At 32.2% G+C, this 17,684-nt stretch overlaps 1 protein-coding gene and 1 long non-coding RNA gene across 2 annotated transcripts in view; both read left to right on the forward strand.

Annotated features, from left to right (window-relative positions):
* Positions 1-4,172: 4,172 nt before the first annotated feature.
* Positions 4,173-17,684, forward strand: part of LOC143064493 (metallophosphoesterase MPPED2-like) — a 74,878-nt gene continuing 61,366 nt past the window's right edge. The window contains exon 1 of the mRNA XM_076237350.1: positions 4,173-4,279. Within this exon, the coding sequence (XP_076093465.1) occupies positions 4,225-4,279 (55 nt within the window). The 5' untranslated portion in view covers positions 4,173-4,224. The remainder of the gene's footprint in view (positions 4,280-17,684) is intronic.
* On the forward strand, positions 9,080-11,014 carry LOC143062424 (uncharacterized). Its single transcript, XR_012974743.1, has 2 exons — positions 9,080-9,580; positions 10,618-11,014. It is a non-coding gene; the product is annotated as an uncharacterized LOC143062424 (long non-coding RNA).

Below are 17,684 nucleotides of genomic sequence, written 5' to 3' on the forward strand. Positions count from 1 at the left end.
CTTTAATTATAAAATAATTCGAAAAAATAATCAGGAATAACCTTTATGTTTTGATTTATATAATGGATATAAATCAAAACATCGTGTTATTTCTGATTAATTTTTCGAATTACTTTATTAAGGTGTTGAGAACCTTTGGTGGCCCAATAGTTTAAGTGTCTTTAAAAAGTACATAGTGAGCAGTGGTCGTTACATACAAACGTTCACCTAAATGGTCCCAGTCAATGGATGAATTTAATGTGTCAATCAATGGCCACAGCCACACTGTTTTGAATTTCATTCTATGAAGCTCGATTTAAGTTAAAATTTGAAGAAAAAGATGAAGATTAATAATTCCAAAATCAAAGTTTAAATTGTCATAAACAATGATGATATATAAACTTATGACATACATTTATTTTGTTCAGGTCGTTATAGGTTGCATTAAAAAAAACTCTGTTATACATGCTAAAGATATGAACTCCATATACATATATTAATCATTTAATCTGTAATTAGTTAAGACGTCAGTTTTATGAGGTATATCTTTTATATTCATTTGATAAAATTTACTGTTTGCAATAGCATAAATTGTTCTAAATAATAAGGATGTTCTTATCACAAGCAGAAAACCCTAGCCGTCATTGGCACAACCTTTTTCAACTTTTGATCCTCAGAGCTGTACAACTTTGTACCCCACCCCCTTTTTTTTTGACTTTCGAACTTTTATATCTGGGCGTCACTGGTAATTCTTGTTTGGACGAGGCGCGTTTTTGACGTAATGAATTTTAATCCTGATGCCTTTTGTTATCTGTTGTTCGTGTGTTTCTAATACGTTCTCCTATTTGTTTGTATTGTGGTCCTGTATTATTATGTTGTCATTTTGATGTTATATTTAACAATGCCATCAAAGTGCGAGGTTTGGCATGCCACAAAACCAGGTTCAACCCACCATTTTTTCTTTAAAAATGTCCTGTACCAAGTCAGGAAAATGGCCATTGTTATATCATAGTTCGTTTCTGTGTGTGTAACATTTTTACGTTGTGTTTCCGTTGTGTCGTTTGTTTTCTCCTATATTTGAGTGTACTATAAGACGTGTCACGGTAATTTTCTATCCCAAATTCATGTATTTGGTTTTGATGTTATATTGGTTATTCTCATCGGATTTTGCCTAATGCTTAGTCCGTTGCTATGTGTGTTACATGTTGTGTCATTGTTCCCCTCTAATATTTAATGCGTTTCCCTCAGTTTTAGTTTGTTACCCCGATTTTGTTTTTTGTCCATAGATTTATGAGTTTTGAACAGCGGTATGCTACTGTTGCCTTTATTGAACAATGACTCACCAGTGTTTAACTAGAAGGAGTTTTTGTGAGTTGATTCAATTATCGCTATCTAATAATTGGCGTACATCGTCTGTCTGTTCAAATCTTTATTCGAGTCTAATGATAATATTTTTTTTTTAAATTGTTGATCCTTGTAATATGTCGATAAAAAATTCCTGATTATATATTCCGATCCATAAATATAGGCAACAGTAGTATACCGCTGTTCGAAAATCATTAAACAATCGAGACAAACACAAATCCGGGCTACAAACTAAAACCGAGAGAAACACATCAATTATAAGATGACAACAACGAAACAACAGAAACACTATATGAACAAAAAACAAACGACAATGCAACACGCACAGAAACGAACTATAAGATAACAACTGCCATTTTCCTGACTTGGTACAAGACATTTTAAGACAATGGTTGGGCTAGCCAAACCTCACACTTTTATGGCAATGTTAAATATAACACTCAAATGACACCCTTAGAAGACAGGAATACAATACAAAACCTGTATGTCATGGCTATATGATAACACATATTTAAAATGCAGTTGATGCGGAAAAAAACACAATCATTTATTTAAAGTCCTCAATTGACTTTTATGCTTTTCATCATAGATGTCATTCAGTTCACTTAATTAATAAAAGACATACTGACAAGTCAATTACCATACATATTTAAATATAAAAACGAAAAACATAACCTAAAGTGTTCAGTTTATTTTTGCATATTAGTATATAAATGGGATTTATTTTGACCATTTTTCAGTGCACAACGATGCAGATGCTTAAAGAGTTGTCAGGGGATATCACAAGAAAGAATTGGAATTAAAGTTCCAATCTTTCTAATCATTTTTTTTTTTTTTCGGAAATAAAATTGAGAATGGAAATGGGGAAAGTGCCAAAGAGACAACAACCCGACCATAGAAAAAAACAACAGCAGAAGGTCACCAACAGGTCTTCAATGTAGCGAGAAGTTCCCGCACCCGGAAGCATCTTTCAGCTGGCCCCTAAACAAATATATACTAGTTCAGTGATAATGAACGCCATACTAATTTCCAAATTGTACACACGAAACTAAAATTAAAATAATACAAGACTAACAAAGGCCAGAGGCTCCTGACTTGTAACAGGCGCAAAAATGCGACGGGGTTAAACATGTTTGTGAGATCTCAACCCTCCCCCTATACCTCTAGCCAATGTAGAAAAGTAAACGCATAACAATACGTACATAAAATTCAGAAGAATTCAAAGAGAAGTCCGAGTCTGATGTCAGAAGATGTAACCAAAGAAAATAAACAAAATGACAATAATACATAAATAACAACAGACTACTAGCAGTTAACTGACATGCCAGCTCCAGACTTCAATTAAACTGACTGAAAGATTATGATTTCATCATATGAACATCAGGCACAATCCTTCCCGTTGGGGGTTTAGTATCATACCATCATAACATATATGAGAAGAACATAACCCGTGTCATGCCAATAACTGGTTTTTGAATAAATGTGTTTAGTTCCGATGCAAAGACCCTATAAGTGAATCAATATTAACGCCAAAATATGCAATCTTTAATGACCTGACAACAGTATCGTAACTATATCCCTTCTTAATAAGTCTATTCAAAGGTTTTGTTAGTTTTTGAGGTGAATACTGACACCTTTGTGCTTTATAAAGAATATTTCCATAAAAAATTGGATGTGATATACCTGAACGTATAAGAAGTCTGCATGTTGAGCTATATTTACGAATGATGTCCTTATACCGATGATAAAATTTAGTAAATGTTTTGACTAGTTTGTGATATCGAAAACCCTGGTGTAATAATTTTTCAGTAATACTTAAATTTCTCTCCTTAAAATCTAAAACATTGTTACATACACGAGCGAATCGTACAAGTTGAGATATATAAACACCGTAAGATGGTGACAAGGGAACGTCACCATCTAAAAATGGATAATTAACGATAGGAAATGAAAAATCATCTCTTTTATCATAAATTTTAGTATTCAGCTTTCTGTTAGTGATATAGATATCAAGATCGAGGAAAGGACAGTGGTCATTGTTAGCATTAGCTTTATTAAAAGTAAGTTCAGCAGGATAAATTTCTTTAATATACATACTGAAGTCGTCATTATTGAGAGCCAAAATATCATCCAAATATCTAAAAGTATTATTAAATTTGTTTATCAGATGTTGTTTCGATGGGTCTTTGCTTATTTTTGTCATGAATTGTAACTCATAGCAATACAAAATATTCATTTATAGGCTTTGTAACCAAAGAAACAACGCTTTGTACATAGATTTCTTGTTGCTTGCTTTGTGTCCAGTGGCAAATATATTTTTCTTTATTATGAAAAGTAAAAATTTTTGGATGTTGAACGCTTTTGTTGGTGTATTTAAAAAAAAGTTATTTGTTGATGAAGTGGCCAAATGGAAATTTACTGTTATTTTGTTTTAGCTCATCTGGCAAGTCAAAGAAAGGAATAGACAAGAAAATTTGATTTTAAGTCGGGATTACATAAAAACATTACAAACATAAGCTCTGTAGAGCTTTTTGCCGACATGACTTTGTAAAGTGATGTTGATATGTTGACGATGTCCTTTTAAATAGTAATATATACAGCAAGAATTGTACACCTTAAATATACATTAATTCAACCTCTAAACAGTTAAAGTCGTTTAAAGCACATGGCCCTGAATAATTGAAACTATGTATCGGTAATATAATAAGACTTCATGTTTTACATGAGTTCAAATTTTCATTTCACTGATAACCCGTAAGGAAGTAATAGTTAAATGCACTTATCTCTCAAACCACAGGAAAGTAACACTTATATTGTCTATGTTTATAATTAAATGTGGTTATCTTTTTTGTTTTTTTTTAATTTCATACCTAAACTACTATGTTTCAATGTTGTTTGGATTTATTTTCATCTAAAACAAAAGATGAAGACAAAGGTAGGATACGTTTAATTCCTACAAGCATGATAAGGAGTTCTCTTTGCTTTTTATGTTTAACATCGAACACACTGTCAGTTAAAGTACATGATAAGTGTACACTGTGAACATTTACGCATTATCAGTTAAAAGTTATTTTCAATGACAGTTCCCATACCCTTTTACTAAACAACTGGTGAGAGGTAGAAGCAAAAGTGAAATAGGCAATTTACCCATTGATGGTGTATACCATTTGGCTTCTTCATACCCCTTTTTGGTTATTTTTTTAGTCTCGATTTATTTATTGTTCGCTATCATTTAACATGTTAAATCATTCTTGGTTAATGTAATTTCGAAAATTACCCAGCAAATTAGTGTGATTTTGTGATTTATCATACATACTATATGAATAACAAAGTTGGCGGAACAAAGAATTACACTGTACAATAACATTAATTGTACCAATTTAACTGCACCTGATGCTCATTACGAGAACAAGTGCCTCCATGGATGGAAAAAAAAATGAAGTTCAAATCATAATACAACGGTTAAAGAGCTGGCAAAAGCCCCCAAAAACTCCAAACCCGGAAAAGGAATGAGAGCTGTGCAAGAGCAAGATGCATTGCGTAATCTAACATTACTTAGAAGTGTTTTTAAACAACAAAATATAAATAACACAATATTCGTATTTTTAGTACCGAAGTACTTGATATATAGTGGGCTGGTGATACGCTCGAAGTGGACTTAAATTTAACGAGCAGATGTATCGACCCATGGTAGTACTAACATTAACAGTTCCATTTTTACTGCACCATTTGTGCATTGATACAATTAATGATTCTTTGGTGATGCTCTAATATAGACATCAGTTAATCTTAAGCAATAAATACGAAAATAAGGTTCCAGTTTATATATTGAAAGTTATGAAGGTTGTTAGTAGTTGCTTATATCTTTGCCTTGGCCTGCATTGTAGAAAGTTGTGTCATTAAAAAAAAATACCACATTTTTTTCATATTGAGATTGTTTAGTGTTTTATTTGATATTGAGCATATATGTGTTCTAGTCATTCCCACTTGAGTGACTATGTTCTGATGTACACGCGGTATGTTTAACATTGATCAAATATTCTTTGTTTTTGAGCCAACAACAACTATGATATTGTAATGATCAGACAGGGAAGTTCATACATTTACACACATACAATGAACGTACAATACATTACTGCGCAATATCAAACTATCATTAAATTGCACGGATTGCACTCTAATACGTTGACTTATCCTGCAGGTTCGTGGGTTCACTGTTAAAATACCCTTATTCACATCATACACGTATAATTTTGAAATAAGTAGACATTTGGAATATTTCCGTGTTTTTACACCTTCACAATGCTTAATATTATAAACAAGATTTGTAAATGTAAAACCAACACCGAAGAGTCCAATCGAATAGTTATTATAAATATCTTACTTTCCAAAAAAACAGGATCAATTAAAATTGTGCAAGGATATGGTCAGACATGCTTCAAAGCTTGACCTGGTTGTGAGAAGACGAAATGATATACGGTTGACATACTCGGAAAGTCAGCTACAAAATGTTCTGACAACAGAAAATGGCGTGTGTTAAACACCATTTTGTAGAATACTTATATAAATTTTTGACATAACAAGTAAAGTTGTGCTAGACAACCAAAGAATTGAAATACAACGAAATGTCGTCGAAATTTCTCATAAATACGAGTTAGGTACCTTGTTTTATATTAAAGTAGAAAGGTTGTTTACAGACACAAGTGCCTGTGTATTATCTTGATACATTTAAATGTCTTCAAATGGGATGCTGACCAAAACGGTTATAAGTCCTCACTCCCAAAGTTTTAAGGCCATCAGTATAACTTGGTTGACCCTAACTATATAGTTGAAGATGTGTCCACGTGTGTTGATCATTGACATTCAGTTTTGTTGATTAACTTCTTCTCTTCTTCCTTAATCTTTTGGTAAACGTTATGTCTGTTTTTCGTCAGTTTGGGAATTTGATTGAACTTTTTGTATCCTAGGATTTCTTCGAAATGAACAATGTCAAGAAACTATGATTTATACTGTTACAAAAAAACCTTTTTCAGTGTATCCATATATTTATCAATGGAAAGCAGAGTTCAGTACATTCTATTTAGTAATACACTTGATTCATATAACTAAAATACATTGACACATTGTAATTGTGTTCAAGTTGTGAATAGGAGTGATAGTTGTCAGTTGATACTTTGAACTGTACGTTGAATCATGTTTAAAACTAATGGATGAGGAATATTTGACGAGAGAATAGCTCTTAAGTAAAACAAATTTCTAGGCACTTTTCTTAACAGTATCATAGGAAACTAAAAGTTCCTTCGCAAATATATGAAAGTGCACAATCTTAGTATATATATAAAGCTCTCCAAATTTAATTCGTCATAAACCATAACAATATTGGGACGTATGATTTTTTTTATCATGTAATTATAGGCTGGAGTAGAAAATCATTGTAAAACGCGCTATGGATATGTAGTCTATATACATGTATTTACTATGTGAATGGTGACTCATACGTGTTTAATCTAAAATGAGTTCCTATACGTTAATTCGCCTGTATAGTTTTGATTTCATTTCACCACCCAGTATGTGCTTTTACTATACTTGGCATCTATTGTTCGTTCATCTGTTCAAATCTTTCTTCGAGACTTACGAACCCATTGTAAATACTTTTTTCAAATACTTCGTTATGGTATGTAGATGAACAGGTGTTGATTATATTCCGGTCCATAAACAAAGATTGTTATCTGCTCTTTCTCCGGGTTGTTGTCTCTTCGACACACTCACAATTTCTATTCTCAGTTTTATGTTTGTCAAGGCTTACATAGAATATAAAAGTAAAATGCAAGTATTGATTTAAAATCTTAAAACCCATTATGGAAAGAAAAGATATGATAAGACAAAATATTCAGAATATCAAGATCTCTTTACTCTCTTTTTTTTTCTTTATTTTTTATTGTTCTAACCCTTAATTAATTTCATCATTTTTGCAATTTATAATTATCAAGGCACAAACTGTAAACACATAATATGGTAAGCAATACATGTTTAACAAAACCGCAAAATGTGACTGTTGTTGTTTTTTTTTTAAATCTCACCTATAATCGATAGACAGAAACGGTCAGCAACAACAAATAAAAATAACAATCCACAATACAAGACCTACATATACAGTACATTGACAGAGACCATTTTTTGACTCCTAACCTTATTGAAAGAATCGAGTGTTAAAATTTCACAATACAACTGTTGTCGGATACTAGTTTTAAATTAATAGTAATTTTCAAGCCGTCTTTCAGATTTGGTCACCTCATACATGTAGAACCTTTCTGTCGGTCGTTCATCAAAATAGTATATTGTTCAACTATATGCAGTCTATTTCTTTCAAAAGTGAACCAGAAACTACTTAGTTTTGTTTCGTTTAAATTTCAGTTTTTATGTCAATTTGCATTCACATGATATTCAATCATTGTGAAACAAATGAGTATCAGTACTTCAAATAAGAAATACATTTGCCCTTCTGTAGAACTTGATTGAAAGGTAGATTTTGAAAATTGAATGCTATCAATAATTAGATTTGGCTTCATGAGAGTATCTTGGAATTAGCATCTAACCACTAATTGACGGAACATAAGTATACACAACAGTTAGTAACTGTGTCTGAAAGGTGTCTTGCGAAAACCTTATAGATATCTTATACATATTAAATTAAAATCTTTAAAAATCCCTTAGTTAATATGTTTTATAAATGAGGATATGGCTTATCGACTTAGGTTTGGTTATTTACTTCGACGGTATGCTATTAATGCTGTTTATGCAATGTCTTATATCTGCTTTATAATACATAGATCGTGTTGAACACCATCTTTATATATAGTACAATATATAAACAAAAATGAATCAATCTTGTTTATCTGGCTAAAAATGAGACTACCATTTTGACCTGGGAAGAAGGAAGTTTTTTAATGTGTCTTAAACAATAGGTGGTGTTACCGGTAGATCTATGAGCCATTTAGGTTAGTTTCTCATAAGAAGTTTATCGAAAACAACATGTGATATTGCACACGCTAATTATAGGGACCAACTGTATGTCATATAGATATAAAACAAATAGAATCTATAACCATATACTCCCTGTATTTTAAAAAATGTAGAGTATACCAGCCTCAAATCCCTTTGTTCTGAATTAGCTATATTTTTCGGAAACATACAAATAACTACTGCCAAAATAGATAGTTGAGTAGTAATTCCCCGGTGTTTTACTTTTATTGTTCAATATGTGTATCAATCGAGAATGTAAAGTTCTAATAGCGAAGAGTTCTGATTGGTAAATAGCTATGTAAGTATTTGGGTAGGTATTTAGGCAGGTTGGCAAACTGTTTTCAATTATGGTAAATTATAAATAGAATAGATATAGATCTAAGGAAAACAGTCAAAAATGTCTATGCGAAAATTGAAGACTGACATGGCCGGTTACTATGTAACCAAACATGTCATTCCTTCAAACGTTGATTTGACAACACGAAATCTAGACCATAAATTTTTCTCTAAACACTGATTTTTTTCCATATACGGAACTACGATACTAGAGGTGAGAGGCTTGGTTTAATTATCTGAACAAACTGTCTCTAGTGAACTGCACGTTATATCTTTAAAGTGGGTTGTTAGTCTTACAGTTTGAAGTAAAGCCAATTTCTTTTTGCGCATTTCCGGAGTATGATAGATATAAAAAGTCTATATATATTTGAGTACTTTTTGTATTAATTATCATTATTGATAACCGTTGATAGTATTGTATATAAATCTGAAATATTTGAGGTAGTTAAGTGCTTAAAAGAGATTTGAACGCATTTATAAACATTCAGCAATTCGAAATTTTGCTATCCAAAACAACATTTGTAACCAGTATGATGGCTGAAAACCAGTTTTTAGAAGAAATGAACTACGAACAAACGAAGCAAAATGTTGGTGGAATTATATTTGTTACAATAATTATGATCACCGGAATAATCGGGAACCTGCACGTGCTTTTTGTCTACACATTCCGAATGAAACCTTCAAATCATCGAATATTCATTGTATCATTAGCTGTGTTAGATATGATAACTTGTATCATCGGTATGCCTTTCATTATTGTTGATCTGAGAAATCCGTTAACATTTACAATGGTATCAGCCTGCAAAGTCCTACGATTCGTCAACTATTTCATCTGTATATCATCAGCTTTGATCTTAACAGTCATTGCCATTGATAGGTACGTGAATACATATTTGTAAGCAGGTTTATTTAGCCTTCTTATTGCATGTGAAAATATAAAATGTTGCTACTTGTATTTAAACACATTGATTGAATGTTTCATAAGGATCCCATTCATGAAAGCGACAGACAGTAATCACGCACTGTATTTAATTAACTTTTATGTCTAAACAAAACGCAAATTATTTGACGGACGGAAGTCTTCTCCTTGCCAACTTTACATAGCTATAGCGTTTTAAACTGATAGGTCATAAGAAAAGACATTACTAGTGGCATTTGCAACGAAACGTGACCTGTTCAAATTTTTATTGTAAGTCTCAGACATAAAACATGCTACTAGAGATTACAAATATTTATTTTTAATAAACGATTAATAGATGTTTTATTATAAACAGTTTAGATATTTATTCAAATCAATTTTAAAAAATAAAGGCAACTGTTACAGTACTAAAAATCTATTCAAAAGTCGGTAAAACAGTTATATTCGGGAATAGGTCATCTTCGGTACTTAGCAGACAGATGACATTAATGTTAAGCCACAATCTAAGACGACGTAAAAATGTGATTCGTTAGTTTATACACAGACATATCGTATAAATCAACGAACTTGTGATGGTATCCATAAAATTTACGAAATGTCAGTTTTTATCTTTCCTCCTCATAACTCTTTTAGAGCAATTTCTGCGTTAGGAGCATGCTCCTGTATATGAAGTCTATATAGTGTAAACATGCACTAGTATAAAGTTCCAATTGAGATATGTAAACACCATACGACTATGTTGCATATAAAAAAAATAGTAGCAATCATTATCTTATTCATTCCATTTACACACAAGAAAATTCCACCGACCTTACGTAACTGGACAGGGAACGTAATGTGTGGGCACTTTAGTTTCAAAAATATAATGTGAACCACTTCACTGACTAAAGTATTGCAATTTAAAAAAAAAATGCTTTGCCTAAAAAATCGCTTTTTTAGTGTCAAATGAAATTTGCGTATCCAGGTAAGCTAATTCTTCTTTTTTTAAATTTCAGATATAGAATGATATGTGTCCCTCTTGGCAAACAAATTTCAAGACAAAAAGCAAAGATTCTAATTGTAGTCTGCATCGGCCTATCAATAGTTCTTTCTTGGCCGGCGCCAGTACTGTTCGGACATAGCTCTGTCAACACGACTAATCCTAATATTACAGGAATCCGATGCTCTACAGATGATCAGTTTAAAAACACAAAATACCAATCTTATTTTAATTCTCTATTGATCATCCTGGTCTTTGGCTTTCTTTCAGTGTTAATAGTAATTTATTATCGTATTGGAAGAGTGGTTTCAAAACATAAGACTTTTAAAAGTTCTGTCCCAGAAGCAACAAGTTCAGACATTTCAAAAGCCAAAATAACAGTTTCGACAGACTTGAGTTCAGAAAACAAGTCTTCGAAAAATGAAAAAGAAAGTAAAATGACGAATAATATAAACTGTATAAATAACAAAAGTATAGCAGTGCCGTGTAACGATAATGTTCTGATTTCTAATTTAGAGCAAAATCATATCAAACAGAAGCAGCATGAAAAATCAAAGTTTAATCGCGCTAAACGAACGACATTTATGTTTTTTCTCCTAACATTGTTTTTCTTCATCAGTTACACTCCGCATCTCACTTTAAAGATATTAACATCCGTAAAGACAGGGTTTGTTTCGAATATGTCATTCACTGGTAAAGTATTGTACAATACTTTTATTTATTGCTTCTTTATAAATAACATGGCAAACTGTTTTATTTACGGATTTTGTGACTTTCGATTTAGGACAGAGGTGTACAACTTCTACAATAAATTTCTGTGTAGAAATATTTAAAAAGTTAGAAGAACACTCGCCTGTTGTCTCTTATTTAATTATGTATTAAAATGAAATAGGACATACACACTGTTGATTGTTTTAATTTTTTGCATCGCCTGCGTTGTATAAGTCCTAGAATTAGAGATATAGGTTATTTTTCAGCGACGGTGACATAAACTATTAAACGGGTGCCACATGTGATGCAGGATCTGCTTACCCTTCTGGAGCACCTGATATCACCCTCAGTTTGTAGTGGGGTTGCTTAGTCTTTAGTTTTATATGTTGTTTCCTGTGTACTATTATTTGTCTGTTTGTCGTTTTCATTTCTATCCATAGCTTTGTCAGTTTATTTTTGATATATGAGTTTGATTGTCCCTGTGGTATTTTTCGCACCTCTTTTAGTATTTAGCTTTAGATTTTAGAAAATAAACGACTCGGATACATTATTCATTTTTCGCAGATGCCTTATATTAGGAACCTTCTATCATTTGTCTATTGTTCTAGTTCTCATTTCATTGTTCAGTAACGAAAAATGTTGTATAGGCAGTCACACTACTGTATCGGTAGCTTGTCAAGACTGAAGTTCCAATCCTGAAAGAGGCAGGTGCGCTCGACACCAAACTTACTTAAATAGTTTTGTCAGTTTTTCTACCGAAAGACAGTTGTTCTCTTAGGATACTGTGGTATCCTCCGCAAATAAAAACTGACACAAAAGTGCTGAAAGTGGTGTTTAACATTAATCAATCATTGTTTAGAGACTGTTTGAATAAAACAAATGTTTATGTTTTTTCTTGTCCTGTGCTATGATACTCACTTACTATGGGTAAAAAGATATCAATGTGTACTACATGGTATCATTTAAAGGTCATGCAATATTGTATTTCGACTCCATTTCATGGATAAGCTATCAAAGTAGAATTTTCGGGGTCAACTTAGTTAGTGCATAGAATTCGTGTGAGGTGAACCTGTCCGACTGGGATGTTTCATCTTACCTTGATCTCAACTTGATTGGTCGATGGTTAATATTTAGGGTTTTGTCTGTTTCTTACATACGTTTAGCAATGGAGCCACTGTATTTATTGTATGTTATGATAAGTTGGTGTGCATGTCTCTCTTGCAGTTATCATCTAATCTTGACGCGATTTTCTTGGTATATTAGTCTATGTTAAATGTTTATGGTTATGTGTATTTCTTAGATACTATAATAACATTGACGGTATCAATTTTCCTGCACCAGATGCGCATTTCGACAATACATGTCTCTTCAGTGGGCAAAATATTTGAAATCCAAAGTTTATATAAAAGATGAAGCGATAGGTCTACTCCATTTGTTGCGAGCAATGGTTGCATCGTGTACATGTCTGTCTTGCATGGATCATCTGACCCTGGCCTAATTTTTATGATTCATTTGTCAAGTTATATTTTCGTAAGTATGTCTGTTTCTCAGAACATATAAGCTTACTATTTTAGTAGCCTGGAATGATTGTAAGGTGAAAATGCCTGTCTGGCAAGGTTCATTTACGTTTGACATTTTTTAATGGATCATTGATAATGTCAAGTGTATATGATACTCCTAGTAAAACTTCCTCATTTGAATGATTCATTGATAATGTCAAGTTTAAGGTAGATGGGGTGTCTAAATTATAATCCATAGACTTTTTTCTAATGATTAACCAAAATGTAGTTTACATCATGCTTTTTAAAAAAATTATAATAAAAAGAATGGGTCACCGGGCTTATTTTCACGCTACACGGTGTTCAAAATTGACAGATTTTGCATAGATTATGCATGGAAAACCCAATTTTCTGCAATAAAGCGTAATCTACACTATAGAATTTTGAGATAACATATGATAAGAGGGCTTTCATAGTATGCTTTCAGTTAAGAAAAAGAAACAATGGGATCACCAGACCCGTTTTCTTGCTACATTATAAAATAGGTAAATTCCTAACACATTCTATTGTAAAAGTACCTTAATTTGAATTGTCTGCCCTTGCATTTGAGTTGCCTCCCCTTATGTGGCAAAGTTGGGAAAAAATTATTTGAACAAAAGTTTTCTGTTTTTTGTAAAATGCAACCCTAAATATGATAAAACATGTCATTTTCTATATCGAAGTGGAAGTTCCAACACATGAATTACCTACTACTCTAAAAATTTGCACATTCTAATAAAGATCTAGACCTTGTTTTCTAGTATTTCCAAATCCAAGATGGAGGTAGACACCCTATCTACCTTAAATGATACTTGAAGTAAATTCTTCGTATTTCAGACTTTAAACTTTAAAAGTTAGAAAGGTGTATGCTGATGTGTTTTGTTTATAATAAATTTGTCCTTTGGGTATGATTACTGAATTAAAACAATTTACGAGCTCTTAGTAGTATATAAAAAAAGAAGATGTTGTATGATTGCCAATCATTGAGACAACTGTCTACAAGAGATCAAAATGACACAGACATTTAAACAACTACAGGTCACCGTACGGCCTTCAACAATGAGCAAAGCCCATACCGCATAGTCAGCTATAAAAGAACCCGATAAGAAAATGTAAAACAATTCAAACGAGAAAACTAACGGCCATATTCATATAGACTGTTCGATTATTTGGTTTGAATACAGTAAAATTAAGAAATATTTTAACTTCTTAATTGTCAAACGAACCTCGACTGCCTTCAAATATGCAGCCTCACGGATCATGGATTTTACGCATAATCTTTTGGAATGTAATATGTTTTCGTCCCTTAAAACAAAATACGTATTGTTTAATCAAGTATGTTCTGGTTAATCTCAAAGGGGTCAACTTTCCAAAATTTTATCACTTGATATAACCGTGTTTTCGCATTTAATTTAAGTATTCTTTTGAGGGTTTTGTTTGTTGATCGTCAGTTTGGTATTTCATTGTCCTTGAGGAGGTTTGCTACTCAGTTTTTAGACATTTTGTCAGATTTTCGGAATCCTCTGGTTTTATCCATCAATGTGCCTCGAAATGTTTTGTCCATTAACCCCCTATTTTTTCTTCCTATTTTCATTCCATATATTTAAATAAGCTATTTTTTGAAAAGTCTAGAGAAAATTGTTTCCCGCCAAATTTTCAACGACTTATAACTCGAAAACAAGCACACGGACCCTCCATTTTTTGTCTGTTTTTATAGTTTCTTTAATTGTATACTATCAATTTATAACAGTCTTTAAAAACTTAAGAGTAGGGAACATCCTTAAGATATATTTTTTTAATTTAAGATATGAAAAACTGTTTTATTTTTTCCTATTGGGCGCAGTCAATTCCAATTGAAAGCCTATATTTTCATTTCATTAACACTTGTTTCAATGACCAATTAAACATAAGATGATGTATGCTACTAACTGTAATCGTCTAAGGGGTCGAAGGAATGGTTGGTTGTCAATGACGTGTATACTGAATCATATCAATACTTTTGGTTGGTAGTATTTGTCTTAAAAATTGCCATAAGGAGAACATTATTGTGTTTAATGAATAATAAATTGTTACAAGGAAATTAGATATAAGATACGATGATTTTGATACATTTCTTCTATGTTTTTCATTCTTTTCTCATGACACGATCGTGATATTAAGGATTGGTGAAAGTGTCTTTACAAGTTTTTTTCAAGTTCCAAATCTTAATCAATATAAATTATGAAGCTATCTGTAAGTTAAGATTGATAGTAGTAAAGAAACTTTTTGATTCCAAAATAAAAATTACATATGACGATCTGCAGACGTATGACCATTTTTTTTCATGTCATTATGGGTTGCGATTGTTCAAATCGAAGAACAAATGGCACATTGACTGAAATCATTCATTGAATTCGTATTACACGTATTGGTGGGTCATATTTTGACATACAACTGTTCCCGGATGCCAGTATAAAAATCATCCCCCCAAAATGTGGATCTTTCCTATATCGTCCCTATTGGTCTCATAAGTTTTCGGCTTACGCCAAATTGATTGTCGAATATTCTTATTTAGTTAATATAATTAGTACATGTATGTAAATTCAACCATCTGCAACGTGTTTCGGCTATCATTTAAACTTTAATTTATACGTTTTTACAAACCCAAGTTAGTTTATATCTTGGTTTTCGCCGGAATATATGAACGACCAGGAGTGCTTTGACCATCATTTGTCTGTCGTCTTTGATGTTGACAATGTGTCTTTATTAATTGATGATGAGAATGTACTTGATATATGAAAAAGAACAGAATTAAGGCAATAGCACCAAAGTCTCAATGCAATGAATAAAAAAAAGTGCCACATGGCCTTCAACGGACCAAGAACTAATTACCAGATGAACGTTAGCTCCGAATGACCCGACACAAAATAAGAGCAATCAAATCCACGGGCACAGTATATTTAACAATTTTTAATTAAAACTTAAAGACTCAACATGATTGATGGAATGTTGGTTGCTTATCGTCCAAAGTATTTCCGGTTTGTTTATGACAATTCTGAACAAGATACATCAATAACAAACATATAAGTTTACTCTTCTATAAATATTCATCCAGTTTGAGATCCTAGTGGAAACTTAGGAATTTATTATATTCCCAATCTTGAGGAAGGAAAAATAAATTCATGCCCCGCCCCTTTTCAAAGACTGTTGTTCAAAATTCACAAATTGATTGAGAGAAAACAAAACCGAGTTACAAACTAAAACCGAGGAAAACACATCAACTATTAGAGGAAAACAAAGAACACAGAAGTTAAACAAAACACTATTCTAATCTGACGTGTTTCTATCGCTATGAGAATAAACCCATGCTCTAAATTCAATAAAATTTGTTTGCACATGCGTATATTGACTACTGCAGAACGATGTTGTTTTTCAAAATTGGCATGCATTTAATACATTTCATTAACTTCCAAACACTTAAATGATGCACATGTTGTTACTAATTCATTTATTATGACTGTAATATGTTTCAATTCGAAATTGACATATTTGACCTAGATACGACAACCGTTCATGCTGGCTGTTAAAACACCTCCCTCTAAAAAATCACATTGCAAGTCGTTTGCTTTTTTACAAACAAAAAAGGGAGGTTTATGGAAGAGCCTATACAAAAACTCTACACTTATACACATCGGACAAACGACTTACCTTAGTTGTCCTTATCAGAATCGAAATCATTGATGCAATCTATACTTTATTGTAGTTTTAACATATATAGGCATTATGTTTGTGTTATTTAAGCCCTAACTATCACTCGGGAAAAAATAATCATGAATATAACGCCTACTCATGTTAAAACTACAATAAAGTATATGACAATTGTTTTACATTGTCATATCGGGGCCTAGCTGACTATGCGGTATGGGCCTTGTTCATTGTTGAAGGCCGCACGGTGACCTATAGTTGTTAATGTCTGTGTCATTTTGGTCTCTTGTGGACAGTTGTTTCATTGGCAATCATACCACATCTTCTTTTTTATATAACTTGGATCAATTATCTCTTAAACAACAATGCAACATACATAGAAACGAATTATAAGTTAACGAATTGTCGTAATGTGCCTTTGATAAATGGTATTAATTTTGTACATCTAGGCTAGATTTCTTAGTACTTGCCGATAAAATTCAATTTGCTTATTGGATTGATGCTTTATGAGAACATCTGTGATTAAGTATATAACTACCATTTGACGAATCATTTCAATACACATCAGTAAGTAAATGTGCCTTAAACAAAGTTATTTTCACTGCTTTACTAGGAAATGTTCATATACAATTACAAAGTTATTTAGCATTTTTCAACTAGGAGGTTGTCTCTGGTCAATTTCTAACAGAAACCGCAAGGGGTTCTTATAACGTTGTCATACTCTTCAACATATTTCATAAATGAGGATATGGCTTTTCGACCTTTATTCTCTCATCGGTACGTTCTTGTGCTGTGTTTGCGATACCATAATATCTGTTTTGTTATTTTTTTATCGTGATTTACTCCATCTATAAATATAGTACAATGAACAAAATATAAAAGCAAAGGTGCTTTTTTGTCATTTGACTTAGGGAGAAGGAAGTGTTTTATATGTATAACAATTTGAATAACAAAAATATTGTGTCACTGATATATTTTTGAGTTAAGATTTATTGATTAAACACCCTAGTATATTTGCACATTGAATAAAATTGAGAATGGAAATGGGGAATGTGCGAAAGAGACAACAACCCGACCATAGAACAAACAACAGCAGAAGGTCACCAACAGGTCTTCAATGCAAAGAGAAATTCTCGCACTCGGAGGCGTC

This window comes from Mytilus galloprovincialis, chromosome 2, assembly GCF_965363235.1.
Source record: "Mytilus galloprovincialis chromosome 2, xbMytGall1.hap1.1, whole genome shotgun sequence".
Lineage (NCBI taxonomy): Eukaryota > Metazoa > Mollusca > Bivalvia > Mytilida > Mytilidae > Mytilus > Mytilus galloprovincialis.